Raw genomic sequence first — 22470 nt, forward strand, 5'->3', positions numbered from 1 at the left:
GGAGAAAAGGGCAGGAGACACTGCTGGAAAGTACTTGACTGGGGAAAAAAAATGCAGCCAAAGGGGGATTGAGAGGAGGGAAAGGTGATGAGAGTGGGGAAGGTGAGGGATGATGGCACCATACTTGCCTAATATGTTATTTATTTACTAATCTTGATCCTCTTCTCTTCGGTTTCCTGGGGCACCAGCAGGGTCATCGCTTCAGCAATGGTCACTTAGTATTGAGAGGATGTTGAAATGGGAAAGCAATCAGGAACAGTAGGTGACTCCATGACTGGTGGGATACTGAGTAGTTAGTGCTCTTCTGGTCTACTTTGTCTCCTTGGAGGAGGGAGTAGTGGCATGTCTGATGCAGTACTGTTCGCTCTCCTCACTTAGGGACAATCAGGGATATTAGATCATCCCCAATTCCCACATTGAGGGGGAAATGGAAAAATAATAAAAGCAGGAAGGTCTGCCTCCTCCAGACACTAAGCTGGTAGGAGGGACCATGTCTTTCTTTGCTTAGTGTCCGCCTCCTAGTGGCAATAGCTATACCCAAGGTCTTGCTGTGTGATGTGGATATGGATGAACAAACTGTATTATATGCAAGAGGTGTGTGATGAGCAACCAGATCGCGGATCCCAGCAGAGAAGCAGAATGGTGGGGTCACATCCGTATTACACTTGTGTTGCTTTTCCTGAACTTTTATTTCTAGCAACAGTTTGCACACATCCTCATTACAATTCCTGCATCAATGTGGGATATTTCCCGGCTTCCTAGAAATAACTGCGCTACTCGTCAGTTTCGGATTTCATTGTGCTTCTTTGGAACAGTTACAAACCGTCGTCTCTTTAGGAATTTTGGGATTCCAAAACTGTCATCCCACAGATATTCCGGGGACAGGATCTTGGTGGGCTTGTGGTACAGGAAGTATTTGTTCAGGTAGCTCTCATCATGCCAGATGGCCTCAATGTTCTTGGCTTTGTCCGCCATCATGGCGTTATGACAGAAGCTGGTCAGCTTGTAAACTTCTTCTACGTTCCCCCCAAAGTAGCCCCCCGCATAATAAAAATCTCCCTCGTCTAAGGGGATGAAGGCCTCCGACTGCGGGTTCCGCTCATATGTGTAAATTTTCCGCGGTACTCCATACATGCCTGGATGTAGTGTCCCAAATAGGTCGCTTAAGATCTCCACCCCGACCTCATCATTGAACCTCATGTCCACGTCCACACATACCAGGTAATCCACCGCATCCGTGAATCGCTGGCGGGAATAGTCCCGGAGTATCTCCATGCGCCTCATGGACACATCCTGCCATCTCTGATAAGTGGGCGCTCTCAGCACCATCAACCGCCTGCCCTCCGCTAGCTCCATGATAGGAATGTTACTGACATGGTCTGTAAACACATAGTAGGTGACCTTGTGTCCCACCATGAAATACTTCTCAGCCGTCTCTATAAAGGTCTGGACAAACACTGTATATCTGGAAAATAAGGAAGACGTAACAGGAAGAGGCATGTTTATAATCAGACTGCATATAATAGAATGCTACTAAGGTATCATACATGCAGTGGGATACTGTCTGGGGCTCTGTCACCGCGGCCATAAATGGAATTGCGATAGAACTCCCGAACGAAACCATTGACTGTCATTAATCAAGCAGACACCACTTTAGTTTTCGTTTTACAAGGGTTCCATTTGTTTCTCCTATGTTTGGAGTATCCGCATTTACAGTTTCTAATATCCAAAGTTGCCAAGAAACAGCTAAGATGAAATGAAGTCACCAAATACCAATCCCCCTCCAGCTGCATTCTGCCTCCATCTGTCCACTGCAACGGAGGACAAGGAGCAGAATCTTCTTGTGATCCTACTTGGTGACTTTCCTTGATTGGATTCGTTCATATTTGTCAAGAAATGGCGCAGTAACATGAGTGATATGCAGAGGATGTCTCTTAGCTGCTCAAGATGGTGGAATTAATGCTATCGGATCAAAGTCAATCGTCCCGGTAAACGGAAAGGTACTCACTTCTTAATAGCAAACACAGTGAGGCAGATGCGGAGGTCTCTCTGCTGAAACTGTGCGGTCAATACGTCAATGTTATAGGTGCCATTCCAGACGATGGGGGCGAACCAGGGCGTCATCATTAAGATGTCAGTCCTCCTGGAAGACACAGTCAAGAGAAAATGGTGATTACAGGGTCTCAAGTTGGGGAAGACTAAGATCTCATGTCCATGGCGCACACGGATTTTCACAGTGGAAGACCTGCGAGTCAGTGCGGAAATGATTTTTTTAAATGATTGCCGGCGATTGTGGATGCAAATTTTTTTTTTGTTCTACGCGGATGTACTGTTGGGGGAAAAAAATGAAACATCGCAAGCCTCCTCCCCACCTCCCTGCTAGGTCTCCAAGCAACCAGAGAGGTATCTGCCTACAAATCCGCAATGTATCCGCAATTGAATTGTGGATCGCTTGCTTCCGTAGAGATCTATTGAGCCCTTCCACGCGGAATCCGCGGTAAAATAGAGCAAGCTGCGATTTCTTTTCTGTGCATGCGATCCGCAAATCAAACAAAATCCACAGGTGTTAAATTAAGTGCGGACGCCCCAGGCTTCTCTATCGGCTGCTTGAACTGTGGATTCCGCAATTCAATTTGGCTCGTGGACATGAGACCTAAGGCTCTGTTCACAAAAATAACAATTTTGGCATTACTGTTTAAAGCACAGCGTTCACCCTGCGAAATATATAACAAAATGTTTTCATAGCCTGGGTTTCATTTCATTTCTGCGTTTTGCTCTTTTTCTAGCCCTTGTTTCCCAATGGAGCCTTTGCTTTATCGCAGTGCACAAACTTGCGACTTTTATGCGTTTTTTTAGCATTAGTAAGTCCTATTGTCTTTCTAAGGGGAAAATCGCGAGCGGCAGCAATGTTTTTGCGAGAAAAAGCAAGCTGACCCTGAAAAATCGCGCGAACAAAGAGGCAATTTTGCCACAATTTTCTTGCTGCAATATCGAGATCGTCCGTGTGAAATGACCCATAGGCTGCCGTCACACTGAAGGAGCCCTCACTGACTCCACAGCCCTAAGGGCCTATTCACACAGGTGTATAACGCAGCCGTGTATTTCACGTGGCCTTAAAGCCCATGAGGCCATTCACATGATGCATGTATAAGGATAAAATCACTAGCTCATTAGTTTCCATGGACAAGAACTGGACTTGTAATGTGCAGGATCAGACAGAACATGGAAGGCTCGCGGTGTGCCGTCCAATACAGGTTGCACCGGAGTTTCTTGTGCGCAATGTTCATACGCCTGTGTGAATAAGCCCTAAATGTAGCAATCTGACAACGTAATCACACAATGTAGACACTTACGGGGGCTTCAAGGCGTCCGGCTTCTCGTACAGCATCCTGTAAAATGGGGAGGGGATTAGGGGGATGATCGGTCACGACGCACATTTCCTAATTAACTAATCATTACGATCATTCGGGTTTATTACCTTTACTGTAATGAAAATCAGGAAAAAAAATCCTAAAATCATATCTGTCCCCTCTTCAGCTACAGAGTCATGTGGAAAAAGTAAGTGCCCCCTGCATAGTGTTATATGCCCCCCTATACGGTACTTCAGTATCTACTCCTCAGTCACAGAAGAGAAAGGAGATGGAAGAAGAACAAACTGCGCAAAACATCTGGTAATTCCCAGATCTGCCATCTCCTTCTATGGAAGACGTGCCCACGTGCCTCGTGTCCCGGGGTGTTGGCCCTCTGGCAGACACAACACCCAGCAGGGGTTTCTTGCAGGCTCCTATGTTGGGCATTGTTCCGGAGAATGTATCCTGCTGGGGCGATTGTTTGGAGGTTTCTTACACACAGGACACCACTATTAAGAGGTAAGTCAGTGGCCACATCCACCACTATGAGGGTCCCAGACAGTGGCCATCACTACTTTATGGGTCTCAGTGATCAGCCACCACCACCATTACATGGGTTCCAAGCATTGTTTTCAACCACCATTACATGGGTCTCTGTCATCAGCCACCATCACCACTCCATTAGTCATCAGTCACCACCACTACAGGGGTCTCAGTCAGTGATTATGCTGAATTTCCACTTATGCTACAGTTTGACTTACCTTTGAGAAGTGACATTTTTATAATGGTCTCGTGGTGACAAGGAGGCAATGGAGAGGTTAGTGGTGGTGCCCCTGTGTGGAGACATCAGGTATTACAAATAGGACCGTGGAGACTTTCCACATTGACTTATTTGTCTTGTTCTTGTGCCTGGTGTTCACGTGAACCTCAGTTGGGGAGGGGGCGCTGTTCACACAGCTATACAGAATCTCGGAACTCTCACTGCGGATATTGTTGGCTTCCGATTCTGTGGGAGCTGTAAGGTGAGTGGATGGGTGGCAGTCGGCCGTGGATGGGGGTCACTCTGCTGGTGATGATGGTTCTATAAATGGGGATCTTCTGATGGTGCTATCATAATGGATACTCTAGCTATTTCTATAAAAGCATATAATATAGGCACTGTATGCAAGAGTAGCTATACATACAGTATACCAGCATCTTTTATATGTACTGCCTGGTGGTATAAGTAATGTATGCAGTATAGCAGTATTATCTATGTGTACTCTGTGGTGGAAACATGTATGTGCACAGAATGGTGGCTTCATTTGTGTGTACTTTGTGGTAGTACTAATCATGTGTACCATATGTATAGTTCCATCATTTGTGTATATTGTGTGGTGGTATTGGCCATGTGTACATTATGTATAGCAGCATCATCTTTTGTATACTGTGTGGTGTTATTAGTTATGTGTATGGTGTGACAGTACTCATAAGTACAGTATAGCAGCAGAATTTGTGTGTACTGCGTGGTGGCATCAGTTGTGTGTACAGTAAACCGCAACACTTATGTGTACTGTGTGGTAGGATTAGTTATATGCAAGATATAGCAGTGTCAGTTGTATGCATATTATAATAGTGTCATTTATGCATTCTGTGTGGTTGCATTAGTTACGTGTACAGTATGTATTGCGGTATCATTTCTGTGTTGTGTGTGGTGGCATTATTCATGTGTATGGTATGATAGTGTTCTGTGTACTGTGACATGGCAGTAGTTATGTGTACAGCATAGCAGCATCTTTTATGTGTACTGTGTGGTAGCATAACTTATGTGTACTGTATGTATTGAAGTGTCATTTCTGTGTAGTGGCATTATTTATGGGTACTGTGCAGTCGCATTAGTTACGTGCATAGTTTAGCGGTGTTAGTTTAGTGCATAATACCGTATAGTAAGGTTATGTTTGCGTACAGTGTGGTAGCATTAGATATGGGTGTAGTATTGCAGCATCTTTTATGTGAGTAGTGGGGTGGCATTAGTTATGCCTATGGTAGGTCAGTGTCATGTATATGTACAGTATGTAGGGTACCCTTGTATTAACATCTGTTGGCATGTGTGTGCACCACATAAACATAATTATACCCAAGAACCCCCTCCTTGACAAACATAGAAGCCTACACATGTGGGCGCTACAGCAAGTTCAACACAAGTTACTACCATTCCATATATGTTGAGGTTTTCCCAGGATTCGTACTTCGCATGGCTCAGTAGCAGACACGGATTGACTCAGCCGCTATTGTCATTCCAGGTCCAAAGCTCGAAATATGTCATATCCAAAAAATGACAATCACTACTCACTGCGGTCTACAAGACGGAGGGATCCCGTGACGCCATCTGTCACTTCTTATACAGAACCTGAGAAAACAAGTAAACTTCTGAGATTCCTCAAGAGAATTTCAAAGGTCTTTACCAGCAGCTTCCTGGCACAGGCCAGAATCTGACATTTACCTACAATATGGAGCTCACTCCACAGTGGGAATCTACTACCAGCAACTACCTTCTGTCATATCTCCTTTATCCGTGAACTGTGGATTGTAAACGATACTTGCGGACAGACATAAACCAACGACTGACAAATGCTCAAGACACTCACCATACATACCTGTACACAAAACAGATGGAATTGCTATAGAATGTATGAGGTATTAGTTTGTGAATTGGCCACTCCAAGGATCCTCGTTGTCTCGCGGGTCTCTACTCTAACTAGACAACTTCCACATGAAACCTGCCTGCATGCAGGTTGATTGCCCCAATAGGGACGGCCCCACGCTGGAACCTACGGACCTAACATGCTCAGGATGGAAAACAACCCAAAGCAGAACAGGACACAGTTCACGCCAACACACTAGGAATTGCATGCACCACAGAACAGGACTGTTCATACCTCATGACTGGCCACCTGTGCAGACCCACAGAACACATTACTGTTCACACACGTCCGGCCACCTGCACATACACACACAACACATGATGCATGAAAGCAAAACCCTAGAGTGAAGGGAAACTAGCATCCTCTAGCCAGAGGGCTGGTATATATGAGCAGCAGACTAAGGGGATTGGCTGGCTGGAGAAATCCACATCCAGACAGCTCAATTAAACCACACTTGTGAAGCGGTGCTACTGGAAACCCGTAGAAGAACAGGTCTCAGCAGCACAACCTACCACCTTTCCCCAGTAGGGCTATGCTAAAGTGATGAAAAATGGGCCTACATGTGGTCTCACCCTTATATGTGTGTCTGTGGCAGCAAATATCAGGAGAATAAAGAGCTAAAAAATGTAACAGCCTTTTGCATGGTCTCAGGAGGACTCCCATGAGGGAAGAAGAGTGTTGCTTCCGCAATACTTACCCCTATACATGCTTTTAATGGATGTTATGAATGACTGACTTACCAGAAGGAGCAAAGAACCAGGAGGAGTAGCAGGACATTCAGAAGACAACAGCATCTCTTCCCAAGACCCCTGTCATCTGTGCGAGAAACCGACAAGGTCATGACCCCCAGGAAACCAGCACTACAACAGAAGCGGTACTGTGCACTGTCCATAGACGCAGAACAAAAGAAGCGGTACTGTGCACCGTCCATACATGCAGAAGAGAAGAAGAAGCGGTACTGTGCACCGTCCATACATGCAGAAGAGAAGAAGAAGCGGTACTGTGCACCGTCCATACATGCAGAAGAGAAGCAGTACTGTGCGCCGTCCATACATGCAGAAGAGAAGCAGTACTGTGCGCCGTCCATACATGCAGAAGAGAAGCAGTACTGTGCGCCGTCCATACATGCAGAAGAGAAGCAGTACTGTGCGCCGTCCATACATGCAGAAGAGAAGCAGTACTGTGCGCCGTCCATACATGCAGAAGAGAAGCAGTACTGTGCGCCGTCCATACATGCAGAAGAGAAGCAGTACTGTGCGCCGTCCATACATGCAGAAGAGAAGCAGTACTGTGCGCCGTCCATACATGCAGAAGAGAAGCAGTACTGTGCGCCGTCCATACATGCAGAAGAGAAGCAGTACTGTGCGTCGTCCATACATGCAGAAGAGAAGCAGTACTGTGCGCCGTCCATACATGCAGAAGAGAAGCAGTACTGTGCGCTGTCCATACATGCAGAAGAGAAGCAGTACTGTGCACCGTCCATACATGCAGAAGAGAAGCAGTACTGTGCACCGTCCATACATGCAGAAGAGAAGAAGAAGCGGTACTGTGCACCGTCCATACATGCAGAAGAGAAGAAGAGGCGGTACTGTGCGCCGTCCATACATGCAGAAGAGAAGAAGAAGCGGTACTGTGCACCGTCCATACATGCAGAAGAGAAGAAGAAGCGGTACTGTGCTCCGTCCATACATGCAGAAGAGAAGCAGTACTGTGCTCCGTCCATACATGCAGAAGAGAAGCAGTACTGTGCTCCGTCCATACATGCAGAAGAGAAGCAGTACTGTGCTCCGTCCATACATGCAGAAGAGAAGCAGTACTGTGCTCCGTCCATACATGCAGAAGAGAAGCAGTACTGTGCTCCGTCCATACATGCAGAAGAGAAGCAGTACTGTGCACCGTCCATACATGCAGAAGAGAAGCAGTACTGTGCACCGTCCATACATGCAGAAGAGAAGCAGTACTGTGCGCTGTCCATACATGCAGAAGAGAAGCAGTACTGTGCGCTGTCCATACATGCAGAAGAGAAGCAGTACTGTGCACCGTCCATACATGCAGAAGAGAAGCAGTACTGTGCACCGTCCATACATGCAGAAGAGAAGAAGAAGCGGTACTGTGCACCGTCCATACATGCAGAAGAGAAGAAGAGGCGGTACTGTGCGCCGTCCATACATGCAGAAGAGAAGAAGAAGCGGTACTGTGCACCGTCCATACATGCAGAAGAGAAGAAGAAGCGGTACTGTGCTCCGTCCATACATGCAGAAGAGAAGCAGTACTGTGCTCCGTCCATACATGCAGAAGAGAAGCAGTACTGTGCTCCGTCCATACATGCAGAAGAGAAGCAGTACTGTGCTCCGTCCATACATGCAGAAGAGAAGCAGTACTGTGCTCCGTCCATACATGCAGAAGAGAAGCAGTACTGTGCTCCGTCCATACATGCAGAAGAGAAGCAGTACTGTGCTCCGTCCATACATGCAGAAGAGAAGCAGTACTGTGCTCCGTCCATACATGCAGAAGAGAAGCAGTACTGTGCTCCGTCCATACATGCAGAAGAGAAGCAGTACTGTGCTCCGTCCATACATGCAGAAGAGAAGCAGTACTGTGCACCGTCCATACATGCAGAAGAGAAGCAGTACTGTGCACCGTCCATACATGCAGAAGAGAAGCAGTACTGTGCACCGTCCATACATGCAAAAGAGAAGCAGTACTGTGCTCCGTCCATACATGCAGAAGAGAAGCAGTACTGTGCTCCGTCCATACATGCAGAAGAGAAGAAGAAGCAGTACTGTGCACCGTCCATACATGCAGAAGAGAAGAAGAAGCGGTACTGTGCACCGTCCATACATGCAGAAGAGAAGCAGTACTGTGCACCGTCCATACATGCAGAAGAGAAGAAGCAGTACTGTGCTCCGTCCATACATGCAGTGGTACTGTATGGTGTGTGTATATATACTGGAGCAGTTGAACTGTATGGTGTGTATATAGAGGAGCAGTGGTACTGTATAGTTCTATCTATATCTATCTAATAATATATATAATATAAAAATATATTATACACATACATACACACACACGAGCAGTGGTACTGTATGGCGTGTATATATACACGAGCAGTGGTACTGTATGGTGAGTATACACACAGGAGCAGTGGTACTGTATAATGTATGTATATACTGGAGTAGTGGTACTGTATGGTGTGTATCTATGATATGAGGTGGGCTGCCCTGCAGTGATGAGGTTATGTTGGAGGGGTCCTCGGTTACAGGTGGTGCCTGTGGTGGGTTGTCATCACTCTCCTCAGGCTTCACCCACGAGGACCCCGGCTGACACGACAAGTGATTTCAGACACTCGGTGATCTGTGAGGCGTCTACACTTCCACCTGCTGTTACTGGAAGCCAGTATGAGGCGCTGACATGACCAATGACCTACATGTGTAGCTGATGGGGGGTCTGAGGGTACAGGACCCCGCAAACAGCAGCCCCCCATCCCCCTCCTACATACAACATACGTCATTCACTTACAGATATCCAGGACCATGGCTGCTGTATGTGTGGCTGCTGCGTGTCTCCCCCTCCTTCCTGAGGGACCTCCATACACCTGGGAGCGTGAGCAGCTGCTCCAACCTGAGGAAGCAGCCAGCAGTGTAGGTAATCCTGGAGATACGGGGCGATTAGCACCAGCCTCCTCACTGGAAACAGCGAATTCGGGCGATAATAGTCCCGTGTACAAGCGGCCGCCGACGGCGCACCGAGCGACAAGTCCAGCACTTACTACAAGCCAAGCGACGGTGCGCCGAGCGACAAGTCCAGCACTTACTACAAGCCAAGCGACGGCGCACCGAGCGACAAGTCCAGCGCTTACTACAAGCCAAGCGACGGCGCACCGAGCGACAAGTCCAGCGCTTACTACAAGCCAAGCGACGGCGCGCCGAGCGACAAGTCCAGCGCTTACTACAAGCCAAGCGACGGCGCGCCGAGCGACAAGTCCAGCACTTACTACAAGCCAAGCGACGGCGCACCGAGCGACAAGTCCAGCACTTACTACAAGCCAAGCGACGGCGCACCGAGCGACAAGTCCAGCACTTACTACAAGCCAAGCGACGGCGCACCGAGCGACAAGTCCAGCACTTACTACAAGCCAAGCGACGGCGCACCGAGCGACAAGTCCAGCACTTACTACAAGCCAAGCGACGGCGCACCGAGCGACACGTCCAGCACTTACTACAAGCCAAGCGACGGCGCACCGAGCGACAAGTCCAGCACTTACTACAAGCCAAGCGACGGCGCACCGAGCGACAAGTCCAGCACTTACCACAAGCCAAGCGACGGCGCGCCGAGCGACAAGTCCAGCACTTACTACAAGCCAAGCGACGGCGCACCGAGCGACAAGTCCAGCACTTACTACAAGCCAAGCGACGGCGCACCGAGCGACAAGTCCAGCACTTACTACAAGCCAAGCGACGGCGCACCGAGCGACAAGTCCAGCACTTACTACAAGCCAAGCGACGGCGCACCGAGCGACAAGTCCAGCACTTACTACAAGCCAAGCGACGGCGCACCGAGCGACAAGTCCAGCACTTACTACAAGCCAAGCGACGGCGCACCGAGCGACAAGTCCAGCACTTACTACAAGCCAAGCGACGGCGCACCGAGCGACAAGTCCAGCACTTACTACAAGCCAAGCGACGGCGCACCGAGCGACACGTCCAGCACTTACTACAAGCCAAGCGACGGCGCACCGAGCGACAAGTCCAGCACTTACTACAAGCCAAGCGACGGCGCACCGAGCGACAAGTCCAGCACTTACCACAAGCCAAGCGACGGCGCGCCGAGCGACAAGTCCAGCACTTACTACAAGCCAAGCGACGGCGCACCGAGCGACAAGTCCAGCACTTACTACAAGCCAAGCGACGGCGCACCGAGCGACAAGTCCAGCACTTACTACAAGCCAAGCGACGGCGCACCGAGCGACAAGTCCAGCACTTACTACAAGCCAAGCGACGGCGCACCGAGCGACAAGTCCAGCACTTGTTGGAGCCACTTGGCTTTTAGCTAAACTACAAGCCAAGTGACTGTCGGCCGTGTACACCGCCGCCGCTCAGTGTATGAGCGACTCCTGTTTACGGTGGATGGCGGGCGGCAGGAATGATCCCCGGACCGCTCTGCCTCCAGTCACAGAATGACTATCCATCCTATGGAAAATCTGCACCAAATCTGCTATGTGTGAACCCACCATAACTGGTCGGAAATAGTTTCCTTATATAGTGCTGGAAGTCAGAGGGAACGTACCGCAACTAACTACTGGGGGAGCGTCCTGGTCACAAGAGCTTACACTCTATGAGGAAATAGGGGGGAGGGTCCTGGTCACAAGAGCTTACACTTTATGAGGAAATAGGGGGAGGGTCCTGGTCACAAGAGCTTACACTTTATGAGGAAATAGGGGGAGGGTCCTGGTCACAAGAGCTTACACTTTATGAGGAAATAGGGGGAGGGTCCTGGTCACAAGAGCTTACACTTTATGAGGAAATAGGGGGAGGGTCCTGGTCACAAGAGCTTACACTTTATGAGGAAATAGGGGGAGGGTCCTGGTCACAAGAGCTTACACTTTATGAGGAAATAGGGGGAGGGTCCTGGTCACAAGAGCTTACACTTTATGAGGAAATAGGGGGAGGGTCCTGGTCACAAGAGCTTACACTTTATGAGGAAATAGGGGGAGGGTCCTGGTCACAAGAGCTTACACTTTATGAGGAAATAGGGGGAGGGTCCTGGTCACAAGAGCTTACACTTTATGAGGAAATAGGGGGAGGGTCCTGGTCACAAGAGCTTACACTTTGAGGAAATAGGGGGAGGGTCCTGGTCACAAGAGCTTACACTTTGAGGAAATAGGGGGAGGGTCCTGGTCACAAGAGCTTACACTCTATGAGGAAATAGGAGAGAGGGTCCTGGTCACAAGAGCTTACACTCTATGAGGAAATAGGGGAGAGGGTCCTGGTCACAAGAGCTTACACTCTATGAGGAAATAGGAGAGAGGGTCCTGGTCACAAGAGCTTACACTCTATGAGGAAATAGGGGAGAGGGTCCTGGTCACAAGAGCTTACACTCTATGAGGAAATAGGGGGAGGGTCCTGGTCACAAGAGCTTACACTTTATGAGGAAATAGGGGGAGGGTCCTGGTCACAAGAGCTTACACTTTATGAGGAAATAGGGGGGAGGGTCCTGGTCACAAGAGCTTACACTTTGAGGAAATAGGGGGAGGGTCCTGGTCACAAGAGCTTACACTTTGAGGAAATAGGGGGAGGGTCCTGGTCACAAGAGCTTACACTCTATGAGGAAATAGGAGAGAGGGTCCTGGTCACAAGAGCTTACACTCTATGAGGAAATAGGGGAGAGGGTCCTGGTCACAAGAGCTTACACTCTATGAGGAAATAGGAGAGAGGGTCCTGGTCACAAGAGCTTACACTCTATGAGGAAATAGGGGAGAGGGTCCTGGTCACAAGAGCTTACACTCTATGAGGAACTAGGGGGGAGGGTCCTCGTCACAAGAGCTTACAATCTATGAAGAAATAGGGGGGGGGGGAGGTAAGAGCTTACAATCTATGAGGAAATAGGGGGGGGGAGGTAAGAGCATACAATCTATGAGGTAGCAGTGCTTGCCCTGTCCAGTGGGCGGCCATCTCTTATATCGGTAGGTCAGGCATCACTACGGTACTTACTGATCGATAACTGCAGTAGTTCAGTAAATAACGCCGTTAGATGCGTCAGCCTGAGCCCGAGTGCCGCTGCTGCAGTGGATGCTGGGACCTCTTCTATCATTGTGAGAAAAAAAATCACTTGTGTATACGACCCCACTGAAGATAATGCGTTCGTTACACGTGTGACTCCTGCGCATCTCACAGCACACAAATCACGTGTGTAAATACAGCCTTATAGACTCAGGGGGGCCAGTTAAAGGGGTGGTCTGGTTGTAAACCAAGGATCATTAGATTAGCTGGGGGTCTGCTGCCAGCCAGGTGAACCCACCAATGGGGAGCGGACTAGATATGCAGACAAAATCTAGCATCTTGGCACAACTCTCCAGGGAGATAATAGGATGAGATATCCAACTTCATCAGTCAAGCTGCGGGAAACTAGTATATAAAAAAGAGATGCAACATGTGTATATTGCATAAGGGAAGGAGAGCGTAAAAAGAGAGGGGGAAAACCAACCAAAAAAATAAAGAAAAGTCTGCAAAGAGCGATGTTACATGATCAGGCTGAAAAACACAAAGCAAAAAGGGAAAAAATGTTCTGCCAACAACGGTCAGTGACGATGGGATTAGTTCAGATGCCACTATGTGGACAGATACAGTACAAGAAGGGCAAAGATAAAATACAGGAAAAACAAGATAAAACCTAAAATGATGAAATAGAAAACCATGAATGGTGGATGGCAATAGTTACAAAAAATGAAAGTACCTAGAAAGGGCATAACTATATGTAAAAAAAAGAGATAATTTTAAGAATTATACAGAAGAAATATATAAACATACAAAAAAATATGTAAAACAAAGACTTTATTTCAGGATTTTAAGATTAAAGAGAGAAATATAAAATACTATTGAATACAAACACCTAACACAAACGTCTATATACACACACACCTAACACATATACACGCACATGAGCACACACCTAACACATATATGAGCACACACCTAACATATACACGCGCATGAACACACACCTAACATATACACGCGCATGAGCACACACCTAACATATACACGCGCATGAGCACACACCTAACATATACACGCACATGAGCACACACCTAACACATATATGAGCACACACCTAACATATACACGCGCATGAACACACACCTAACATATACACGCGCATGAGCACACACCTAACATATACACGCGCATGAGCACACACCTAACACATATATGAGCACACACCTAACATATACACGCGCATGAGCACACACCTAACATATACACGCACATGAGCACACACCTAACACATATATGAGCACACACCTAACATATACACGCGCATGAACACACACCTAACATATACACGCGCATGAGCACACACCTAACATATACACGCGCATGAGCACACACCTAACATATACACGCACATGAGCACACACCTAACACATATATGAGCACACACCTAACATATACACGCGCATGAACACACACCTAACATATACACGCGCATGAGCTCACACCTAACATATACACGCGCATGAGCACACACCTAACATATACACGCGCATGAGCACACACCTAACATATACACGCGCATGAGCACACACCTAACATATACACGCGCATGAGCACACACCTAACATATACACGCGCATGAGCACACACCTAACATATACACGCGCATGAGCACACACCTAACATATACACGCGCATGAGCACACACCTAACATATACACGCGCATGAGCACACACCTAACATATACACGCGCATGAGCACACACCTAACATATACACGCGCATGAGCACACACCTAACATATACACGCGCATGAGCACACACCTAACATATACACGCGCATGAGCACACACCTAACATATACACGCGCATGAGCACACACCTAACATATACACGCGCATGAACACACACCTAACATATACACGCGCATGAGCACACACCTAACATATACACGCGCATGAGCACACACCTAACATATACACGCGCATGAGCACACACCTAACATATACACGCGCATGAGCACACACCTAACATATACACGCGCATGAGCACACACCTAACATATACACGCGCATGAGCACACACCTAACATATATACGCGCATGAGCACACACCTAACATATACACGCGCATGAGCACACACCTAACATATACACGCGCATGAGCACACACCTAACATATACACGCGCATGAACACACACCTAACATATACACGCACATGAGCACACACCTAACATATACACGCGCACGAGCACACACCTAACATATACAATCGCACGAGCACACACCTAACATATACACGCGCACGAGCACACACCTAACATATACACGCGCACGAGCGCACACCTAACATATACACGCGCACGAGCGCACACCTAACATATACACGCGCACGAGCGCACACCTAACATATACACGCGCACGAGCGCACACCTAACATATACACGCGCACGAGCGCACACCTAACATATACACGCGCACGAGCGCACACCTAACATATACACGCGCACGAGCGCACACCTAACATATACACGCGCACGAGCGCACACCTAACATATACACGCGCACACCTAACATATACACGCGCACACCTAACATATACACGCGCACGAGCGCACACCTAACATATACACGCGCACACCTAACATATACACGCGCACACCTAACATATACACGCGCACAAGCGCACACCTAACATATACACGCGCACGAGCGCACACCTAACATATACACGCGCACGAGCGCACACCTAACATATACACGCGCACGAGCGCACACCTAACATATACACGCGCACGAGCGCACACCTAACATATACACGCGCACGAGCGCACACCTAACATATACACGCGCACGAGCGCACACCTAACATATACACGCGCACGAGCGCATACCTAACATATACACGCGCACGAACGCACACCTAACATATACACGCACACGAACGCACACCTAACATATACACGCACACGTACGCACACCTAACATATACACGCACATGAACACACACCTAACATATACACGCACATGAACACACACCTAACATATACACGCACATGAACACACACCTAACATATACACGCACATGAACACACACCTAACATATACACGCACATGAACACACACCTAACATATACACGCACATGAACACACACCTAACATATACACGCACATGAACACACACCTAACACATATACACGCGCATGAACACACACCTAACACATATACACGCGCATGAACACACACCTAACACATATACACGCGCATGAACACACACCTAACACATATACACGCACATGAACACACACCTAACATATACACGCACATGAACACACACCTAACATATACACGCACATGAACACACACCTAACATATACACGCACATGAACACACACCTAACATATACACGCACATGAACACACACCTAACACATATACACGCACATGAACACACACCTAACACATATACACGCGCATGAACACACACCTAACACATATACACGCGCATGAACACACACCTAACACATATACACGCGCATGAACACACACCTAACACATATACACGCGCATGAACACACACCTAACATATACACGCACATGAACACACACCTAACATATACACGCACATGAACACACACCTAACATATACACGCACATGAACACACACCTAACATATACACGCACATGAACACACACCTAACATATACACGCACATGAACACACACCTAGCACATGAACACACACCTAACACATATACACGCACATGAACACACACCTAACATATACACGCACATGAACACACACCTAACATATACACGCACATGAACACACACCTAACATATACACGCACATGAACACACACCTAACATATACACGCACATGAACACACACCTAACACATATACACGCGCATGAACACACACCTAACACATATACACGCGCATGAACACACACCTAACACATATACACGCGCATGAACACACACCTAACACATATACACGCACATGAACACACACCTAACATATACACGCACATGAACACACACCTAACATATACACGCACATGAACACACACCTAACATATACACGCACATGAACACACACCTAACATATACACGCACATGAACACACACCTAACACATATACACGCACATGAACACACACCTAACACATATACACGCGCATGAACACACACCTAACACATATACACGCGCATGAACACACACCTAACACATATACACGCGCATGAACACACACCTAACACATATACACGCGCATGAACACACACCTAACATATACACGCACATGAACACACACCTAACATATACACGCACATGAACACACACCTAACATATACACGCACATGAACACACACCTAACATATACACGCACATGAACACACACCTAACATATACACGCACATGAACACACACCTAACACATATACACGCACATGAACACACACCTAACACATATACACGCACATGAACATACACCTAAGGCCACTCTTACACACATCGTCAAAATGCTTCTATTTTGATCGCGACAGTTGGCAGCGATTTTACAGCCATTTTCGGACACGGGTTATGGCGTCCTCCAGCGTCCTTTAACAGACCTTATCATTGTGATGGGGTGTGTTAAAAAGCGTGGAAACGCAGCAAAATAAAGCAGACAGCGATCGGAAATCGTGGCATTTGAGCGCATGTCTGCAAGGCCCCAGTGAAATCAATGGTAGCGTTATACCACTAATCGTGTGTGAGCGGCCCAACACAAACATATAACCGCACATACATGTATAGACATAAAAACTATAACTAAACATGTGGTGTGCTGATAATGGCTGACCTCACCTGTCCAAATGGGAAGTCATGTGGGACGGTACAAAAATAATACATAACCACTACTTTGGGGGTGGGAGGACTGTAAGGCTAGTAGTAGACTTACCATCCCCTTTGTATATATGATTACAAAGGGGACATTATGACTAATTATATATATTACTAGAGGGGACATTATGGCCATTACTACAGGTGGATAGTAGGTCTATTTCTTACTACATGTAACAGTATGGCTACCTTTTACTACAGTGGAGGTTATAGACATATTACTACATGGGGGACATTATAGCTATATATTACTGCAGGGAGATAGTATGGAAAATCTCTATTACAGGGGTTATTATGGCTATATATTACTACGGGCGAACAGTATGGCTATTACTATAAGGGGGAGAGTATGGATCCTTATTTACTGCGGGGGGACAGTATGGCTATTACTATAAGGGGGAGAGTATGGATCCTTATTTACTACGGGGGGACAGTGCTGATCATTGTCCATAGCAGGGGGACAGTGCAGCTGGTTATTCATTACTCGGGGCGCTGGGACGTGCGGTGTTATACAGTATTCAGGGGAATCCATGTGCGGCACTATTACAAGCCTATCTTCATATAGGGATTAAATATATGAAAAAGCAAATGGCCAACAACATCCGTGTGGCAACCTCTGAGACCAGTTGTGTCCAGCAGTTGTCATGTCGGACTGGATGGAAGAGATAATGACAACGCTGATTAGAGATGATGTCACGTGTGTCACAGTGTTGTTTATTCTGCCTCTGATCAGTCCTGTAGTCACTGTACGGGCTGTATAGCCATAATGGGCAATAGCTTTCTTGTTTGTGAACTGACAGCGCCCGTCACACATTACCACTGTTCAGGTCATAATAGGAAGTACAACATTAAATAGAAGGCTGCCTTGACTTTTCAGATGATCCCTTTATTAATCTTGGTTCTGGTGCTGTATTTATGTATTGAGATAAGTTCTTGGTTGCCCTAGATGCCAAGCCACACTGCAATTACAATATAGGCTACCAAGCCTTCCCCAGACAGAGTTCCACCCTCTGTTCCTGCTAGTTTGTCTGCATATTATATACAGTACTTTTTCTTCATCATCCGTGAAGTAATACTTTTTCGAAGTAATGCTCCTCTCCGCTGGAGAGAGATGAGGGGACTCCCCGGGGCATCCCCGGGGCATCCCTTCATTGCGGGGATGAAGGGAAGACCCAGGGGAGTCCCCCCATCTCCTCAATGAAGAGAAGCCCTGGCAGGGATGAAGGGAGTACCCACCAGGGCTTACCTTTATCACATTGCCAGGCACTCTCTTCATCCCCGCCGGGAACTAAAAGGACCTTACAGCTGGACATTTAAAAAGTGAAAACTTGCCGTTCAGAGGGACTTCGGCGCTGCTGCTATGATCTGTCTCTCTTGTGCCCGAACTCTGGCGCATTTTTTCCATCGCTGATCAGCATAGTTTTAACGCTGATACAGCTTGGGACTTCAGTGTGAAAAAGTCATCCATTCACTCGATTTTCACTCAAGTTAGCTGAGATTTTTTTTGTGTGTGGCTACCTTCTGCACAATTTTGATACCCGTGTGAATGAGCCCTTAGGTGGAATCACGCACAGCGGAAATGCTGCGGAATCACAGCAGATGTGCTGTAAATGCCGCAGACTAAACCGCGTGGAGCAGATTTCTAAAGTCTCCTTCACATGCTGCAGAAGTTTTCTGCAACAAATCCGCAGCAGATCAGCAATTAAAGGCAGCCAAACCCGCATTATTTAGGTGCCGATTTGGCCACTGCAGATTTACAGCGCAACTGATGCAAGTTTTCCGCTGCAGAAATTCCACAGCAAATGCACCACGTGTGAAGGTCCAAGAAGCAGCGTCCAAAAGTCTCTGCCCTATTTCTGTCAAGAGCAGCGTTCTATTTGGTAAAGGCTTGGCCATGGGGTAGTCGTGACCTATAGATCTGTGTCCATGACCAGATGCTGACAGCGGAGTGAGGTCTGATCCTGCACCCCCGACCAGAGTTCTATGCACTGATCAGAAGAGAATTAAGGGCGCTTTCACACGGGCTGGAATAAGCCCGCAGGACGCACCGCAAGCCAACATAAAATCCTCAACAAAATCTGCAGGCTTGAAAATGAGACAAATGAGGACAGTGCTCCGCAACATAAATGGTGAATATCAATGGGCAGCGGTGAATAAAAAAACAACAGGACTTACCCGGTGTCCAGCGGGGTGCCTCCTGGGAAACACCGCTAGCACCTCCACATCCCGATAGGCATATAGAATATATATAATATAGGTCCCCCCAATCTTCTTTCTATATCTTGTGGCTACAGGAGAGCTTCATTGTTATGTGGATTGTATCATTCATTGTTACTATTATAACTATTTTAGGTACTCTGAATTTATAGAAAAGTTTTTTAGATTCAATGTATCATTTAGTTTGGGTAAACTATTTAATTTTACATATATAGATAAATATTCAATGTGGGGAATGGTATAAATGGGGTTCATACTATTTATAGGGATCATTTTATATTCTATATACCGCGTTTCCCCGAAAATAAGGCATCCTCTGAAATTTGCAGAAGTCCCAAATATAAGGCACCCCCGATAGTAAGGCATAGTAAAGTGTGCAGGCAAGTCAAGAGGCCTGTCCCCTGCTGCCATCCCCGCTGTCTCCTACCTTCAGATGTATAGGTAGATCTGCAGACAGTCTGCTGTTATCCTGTCCCTGCTGTGCTGTAAGAGTGTGCTGTTGTGAGCTCCCCTTGCTGGCTGGAAAAGTCCATACTGTACGTTCTGTTCCTGCTGTACATGTCTGCTGTGATGAGCTCCCCCTGGTGGCCGGAAGCTGCAATACCATCCCTGCTTACAAGTAAGTGGTACAGGAACTTCTGTCTGCAGACAGGTACGTTACTTTACAGCCCTTATTTTAAGGCTCTGTGTGTGAGTCAGGCACCCTGTGTGATTCTTAAGGTTGGGTTCTCACAGAGCGTATTTCCAGTGGAAATCTCGCAGTTTGGCCACAGCGATAAACAGCGAGATTTCCGCCGGGAAAGCGCTGCTTCAAAACCCACGGCACTCAGCCGCTTGTTTTGAAGTGACCTGGCTGCACGCTTTTCCGTTTCTCTGGCCGGTGAATCCGCACCACAACACCGGCTTCTCCCAGCTTTGCCGTGACAGATTTGCTGTCCCATGTGGACAAGATTTCTGAGAAATTTCGTCCACAAAGCTGGCCAATGGAGGGATTAGCGGCCACAGACGGATTTGCCGCGGCGAAATAAGACACCCCCTGAAAATAAGAAGTAGCGCATATTTGGGAGCAAAAATTAATATAAGACGCGTCTTATTTTCGGGGAAACAGGGTAGTAAAGATATGGATACTAATAATATTCTTTATAATGAAATATACACACAAAAATACGCCCGGGTACATATTATGCTAACAATTATAATAACTGCTAGTACGGACAAAAACATTTAGATAAATTATATAGGAAATGTATTTTTTTTATTATATTAGTTGTGGAGTAAAATAGGATGTAGTAAACGACTCAGAATATCAAGAGGAGAGTGAGAGGGCGCTATGCAATAGTTCTGCTGATCATGTGACTACTTTATAAGAGTTGGCTGTATGAGCGGTCCAATATACGTCACAGAGCACCGTCCCTCCCTCCCCTTGCGGCGCTCCCAATCCGGAAGTCGGTCAGGCAGGGGGAACACCATTGGATGAACACATGTAAGTGAATGTAATTGTATATACGTTTGTGAGTGGTAATGCTTATGTATTATGCTTGAAAAAGTTGTGGATAGTGACAAACGCATTGCATTAAAGGTTTTGTAAACTGTCCTTGTGAAAGATCCGAACATCTTTTTTTCTGACTGAGCGATGAGGACATTTTTTGTTTTTTCTCGAGTTTAGAACTGAAAAAGGCTTAAATCAAAATTCACAGTTAGACCTGCGGATTGTGGTATGGAATTCCACAGCAGCAGAATACGCTATAGATTTGGGGGTGCCCTGTGGGCTAATTGTGGCCCGTGCAAAAGCACCCTAAAATAGCTGTCCTAGAATGGACATTCATTGGCCAGCTACGGCTGTACTCTGCTGTTTCCATCAGCCCCATAGACATGGAATGCAGCAGCTGGGAAGATGTGTGACCACAAGAGATGAGCGAGCCTACTCGGCCACGCCCCTTTTTCGCCCAAGCACCGCGATTTTCGAGTACTTCCGTACTCGGGCGAAAAGGTTCGGGGGGCGCCGTGGGTGAGGAGAGGGCTCCCCCCGTGCCGCCACGCCTCCGAATCTTTTCACCCGAGTACTGAAGTACTCGAAAATCGCGGTGCTCGATCGAGTAATTACTCGAAACGAGTAGATTCGCTCATCTCTAGTGACCACCTGTTCATTCAAATTGCTCCACCCTGTGGTTTTGCAATGAGGAGGAATAGGAGACCCAGACCCCCATTCTAGTGATCATTGGGGTCCCAGCAGTCAAATATTTACCACCTAATTCTGCTGATAAATGTCCTTGAGGTTTAACCCCTTTAATCTTCTTCCTTCTGAAATATTGTATCACAGAAGAAGTGCAGAGATATTGGAAACATTCTGCACACATTACAGCCTGTGTGGGGCAGACACAAGCAGACAACCATGGACCAACCAGCCCGCAGGAAGAGACAAGCAGCAACAGCTACCTAAAAAGGCCAAAAAGAGCCACTGAACATAAATGACTGCACCCTAACCCTTATCTACACGTTATTTCTCATGACCTACCTGACCGAGTTCATGGAGGAACTTGGACCAAAGTCATCACTGGACTGGAATTCATAAGGCCTATGCCCGTTATTTTTTTCACTACAATGCATGCATTTTGGACTGAGAA

At 47.1% G+C, this 22470-nt stretch overlaps 1 protein-coding gene across 1 annotated transcript; it reads right to left on the reverse strand.

The window, feature by feature from the left end:
- Window positions 1-774: 774 nt before the first annotated feature.
- LOC136579685 (histo-blood group ABO system transferase-like) lies at window positions 775-6875 on the reverse strand. The gene is made up of 6 exons (XM_066579741.1): window positions 6775-6875; window positions 5683-5739; window positions 4112-4183; window positions 3354-3389; window positions 2009-2143; window positions 775-1465 (listed from the first exon to the last, which is right to left on the reverse strand). Exons 1-6 carry the CDS (start codon window positions 6873-6875, stop codon window positions 781-783), a joined length of 1086 nt encoding a protein of 361 aa, XP_066435838.1. The 3' UTR covers window positions 775-780.
- Window positions 6876-22470: the final 15595 nt, after the last annotated feature.

The sequence above is a fragment of the Eleutherodactylus coqui genome, chromosome 10, assembly GCF_035609145.1.
Source record: "Eleutherodactylus coqui strain aEleCoq1 chromosome 10, aEleCoq1.hap1, whole genome shotgun sequence".
Lineage (NCBI taxonomy): Eukaryota > Metazoa > Chordata > Amphibia > Anura > Eleutherodactylidae > Eleutherodactylus > Eleutherodactylus coqui.

Excerpts from the sequence above, each read along its gene's own strand:
- LOC136579685 (XM_066579741.1), bottom strand. The coding sequence starts at position 6,875 with ATGACCTTGTCGGTTTCTCGCACAGATGACAGGGGTCTTGGGAAGAGA. Across the intron at positions 3,390-4,111 it reads AAAAATGTCACTTCTCAAAG|GATGCTGTACGAGAAGCCGG; the intron begins GTAAGTCAAACT and ends CCCATTTTACAG. Across the intron at positions 1,466-2,008 it reads ACTGTGTTTGCTATTAAGAA|ATATACAGTGTTTGTCCAGA; the intron begins GTGAGTACCTTT and ends CTTATTTTCCAG.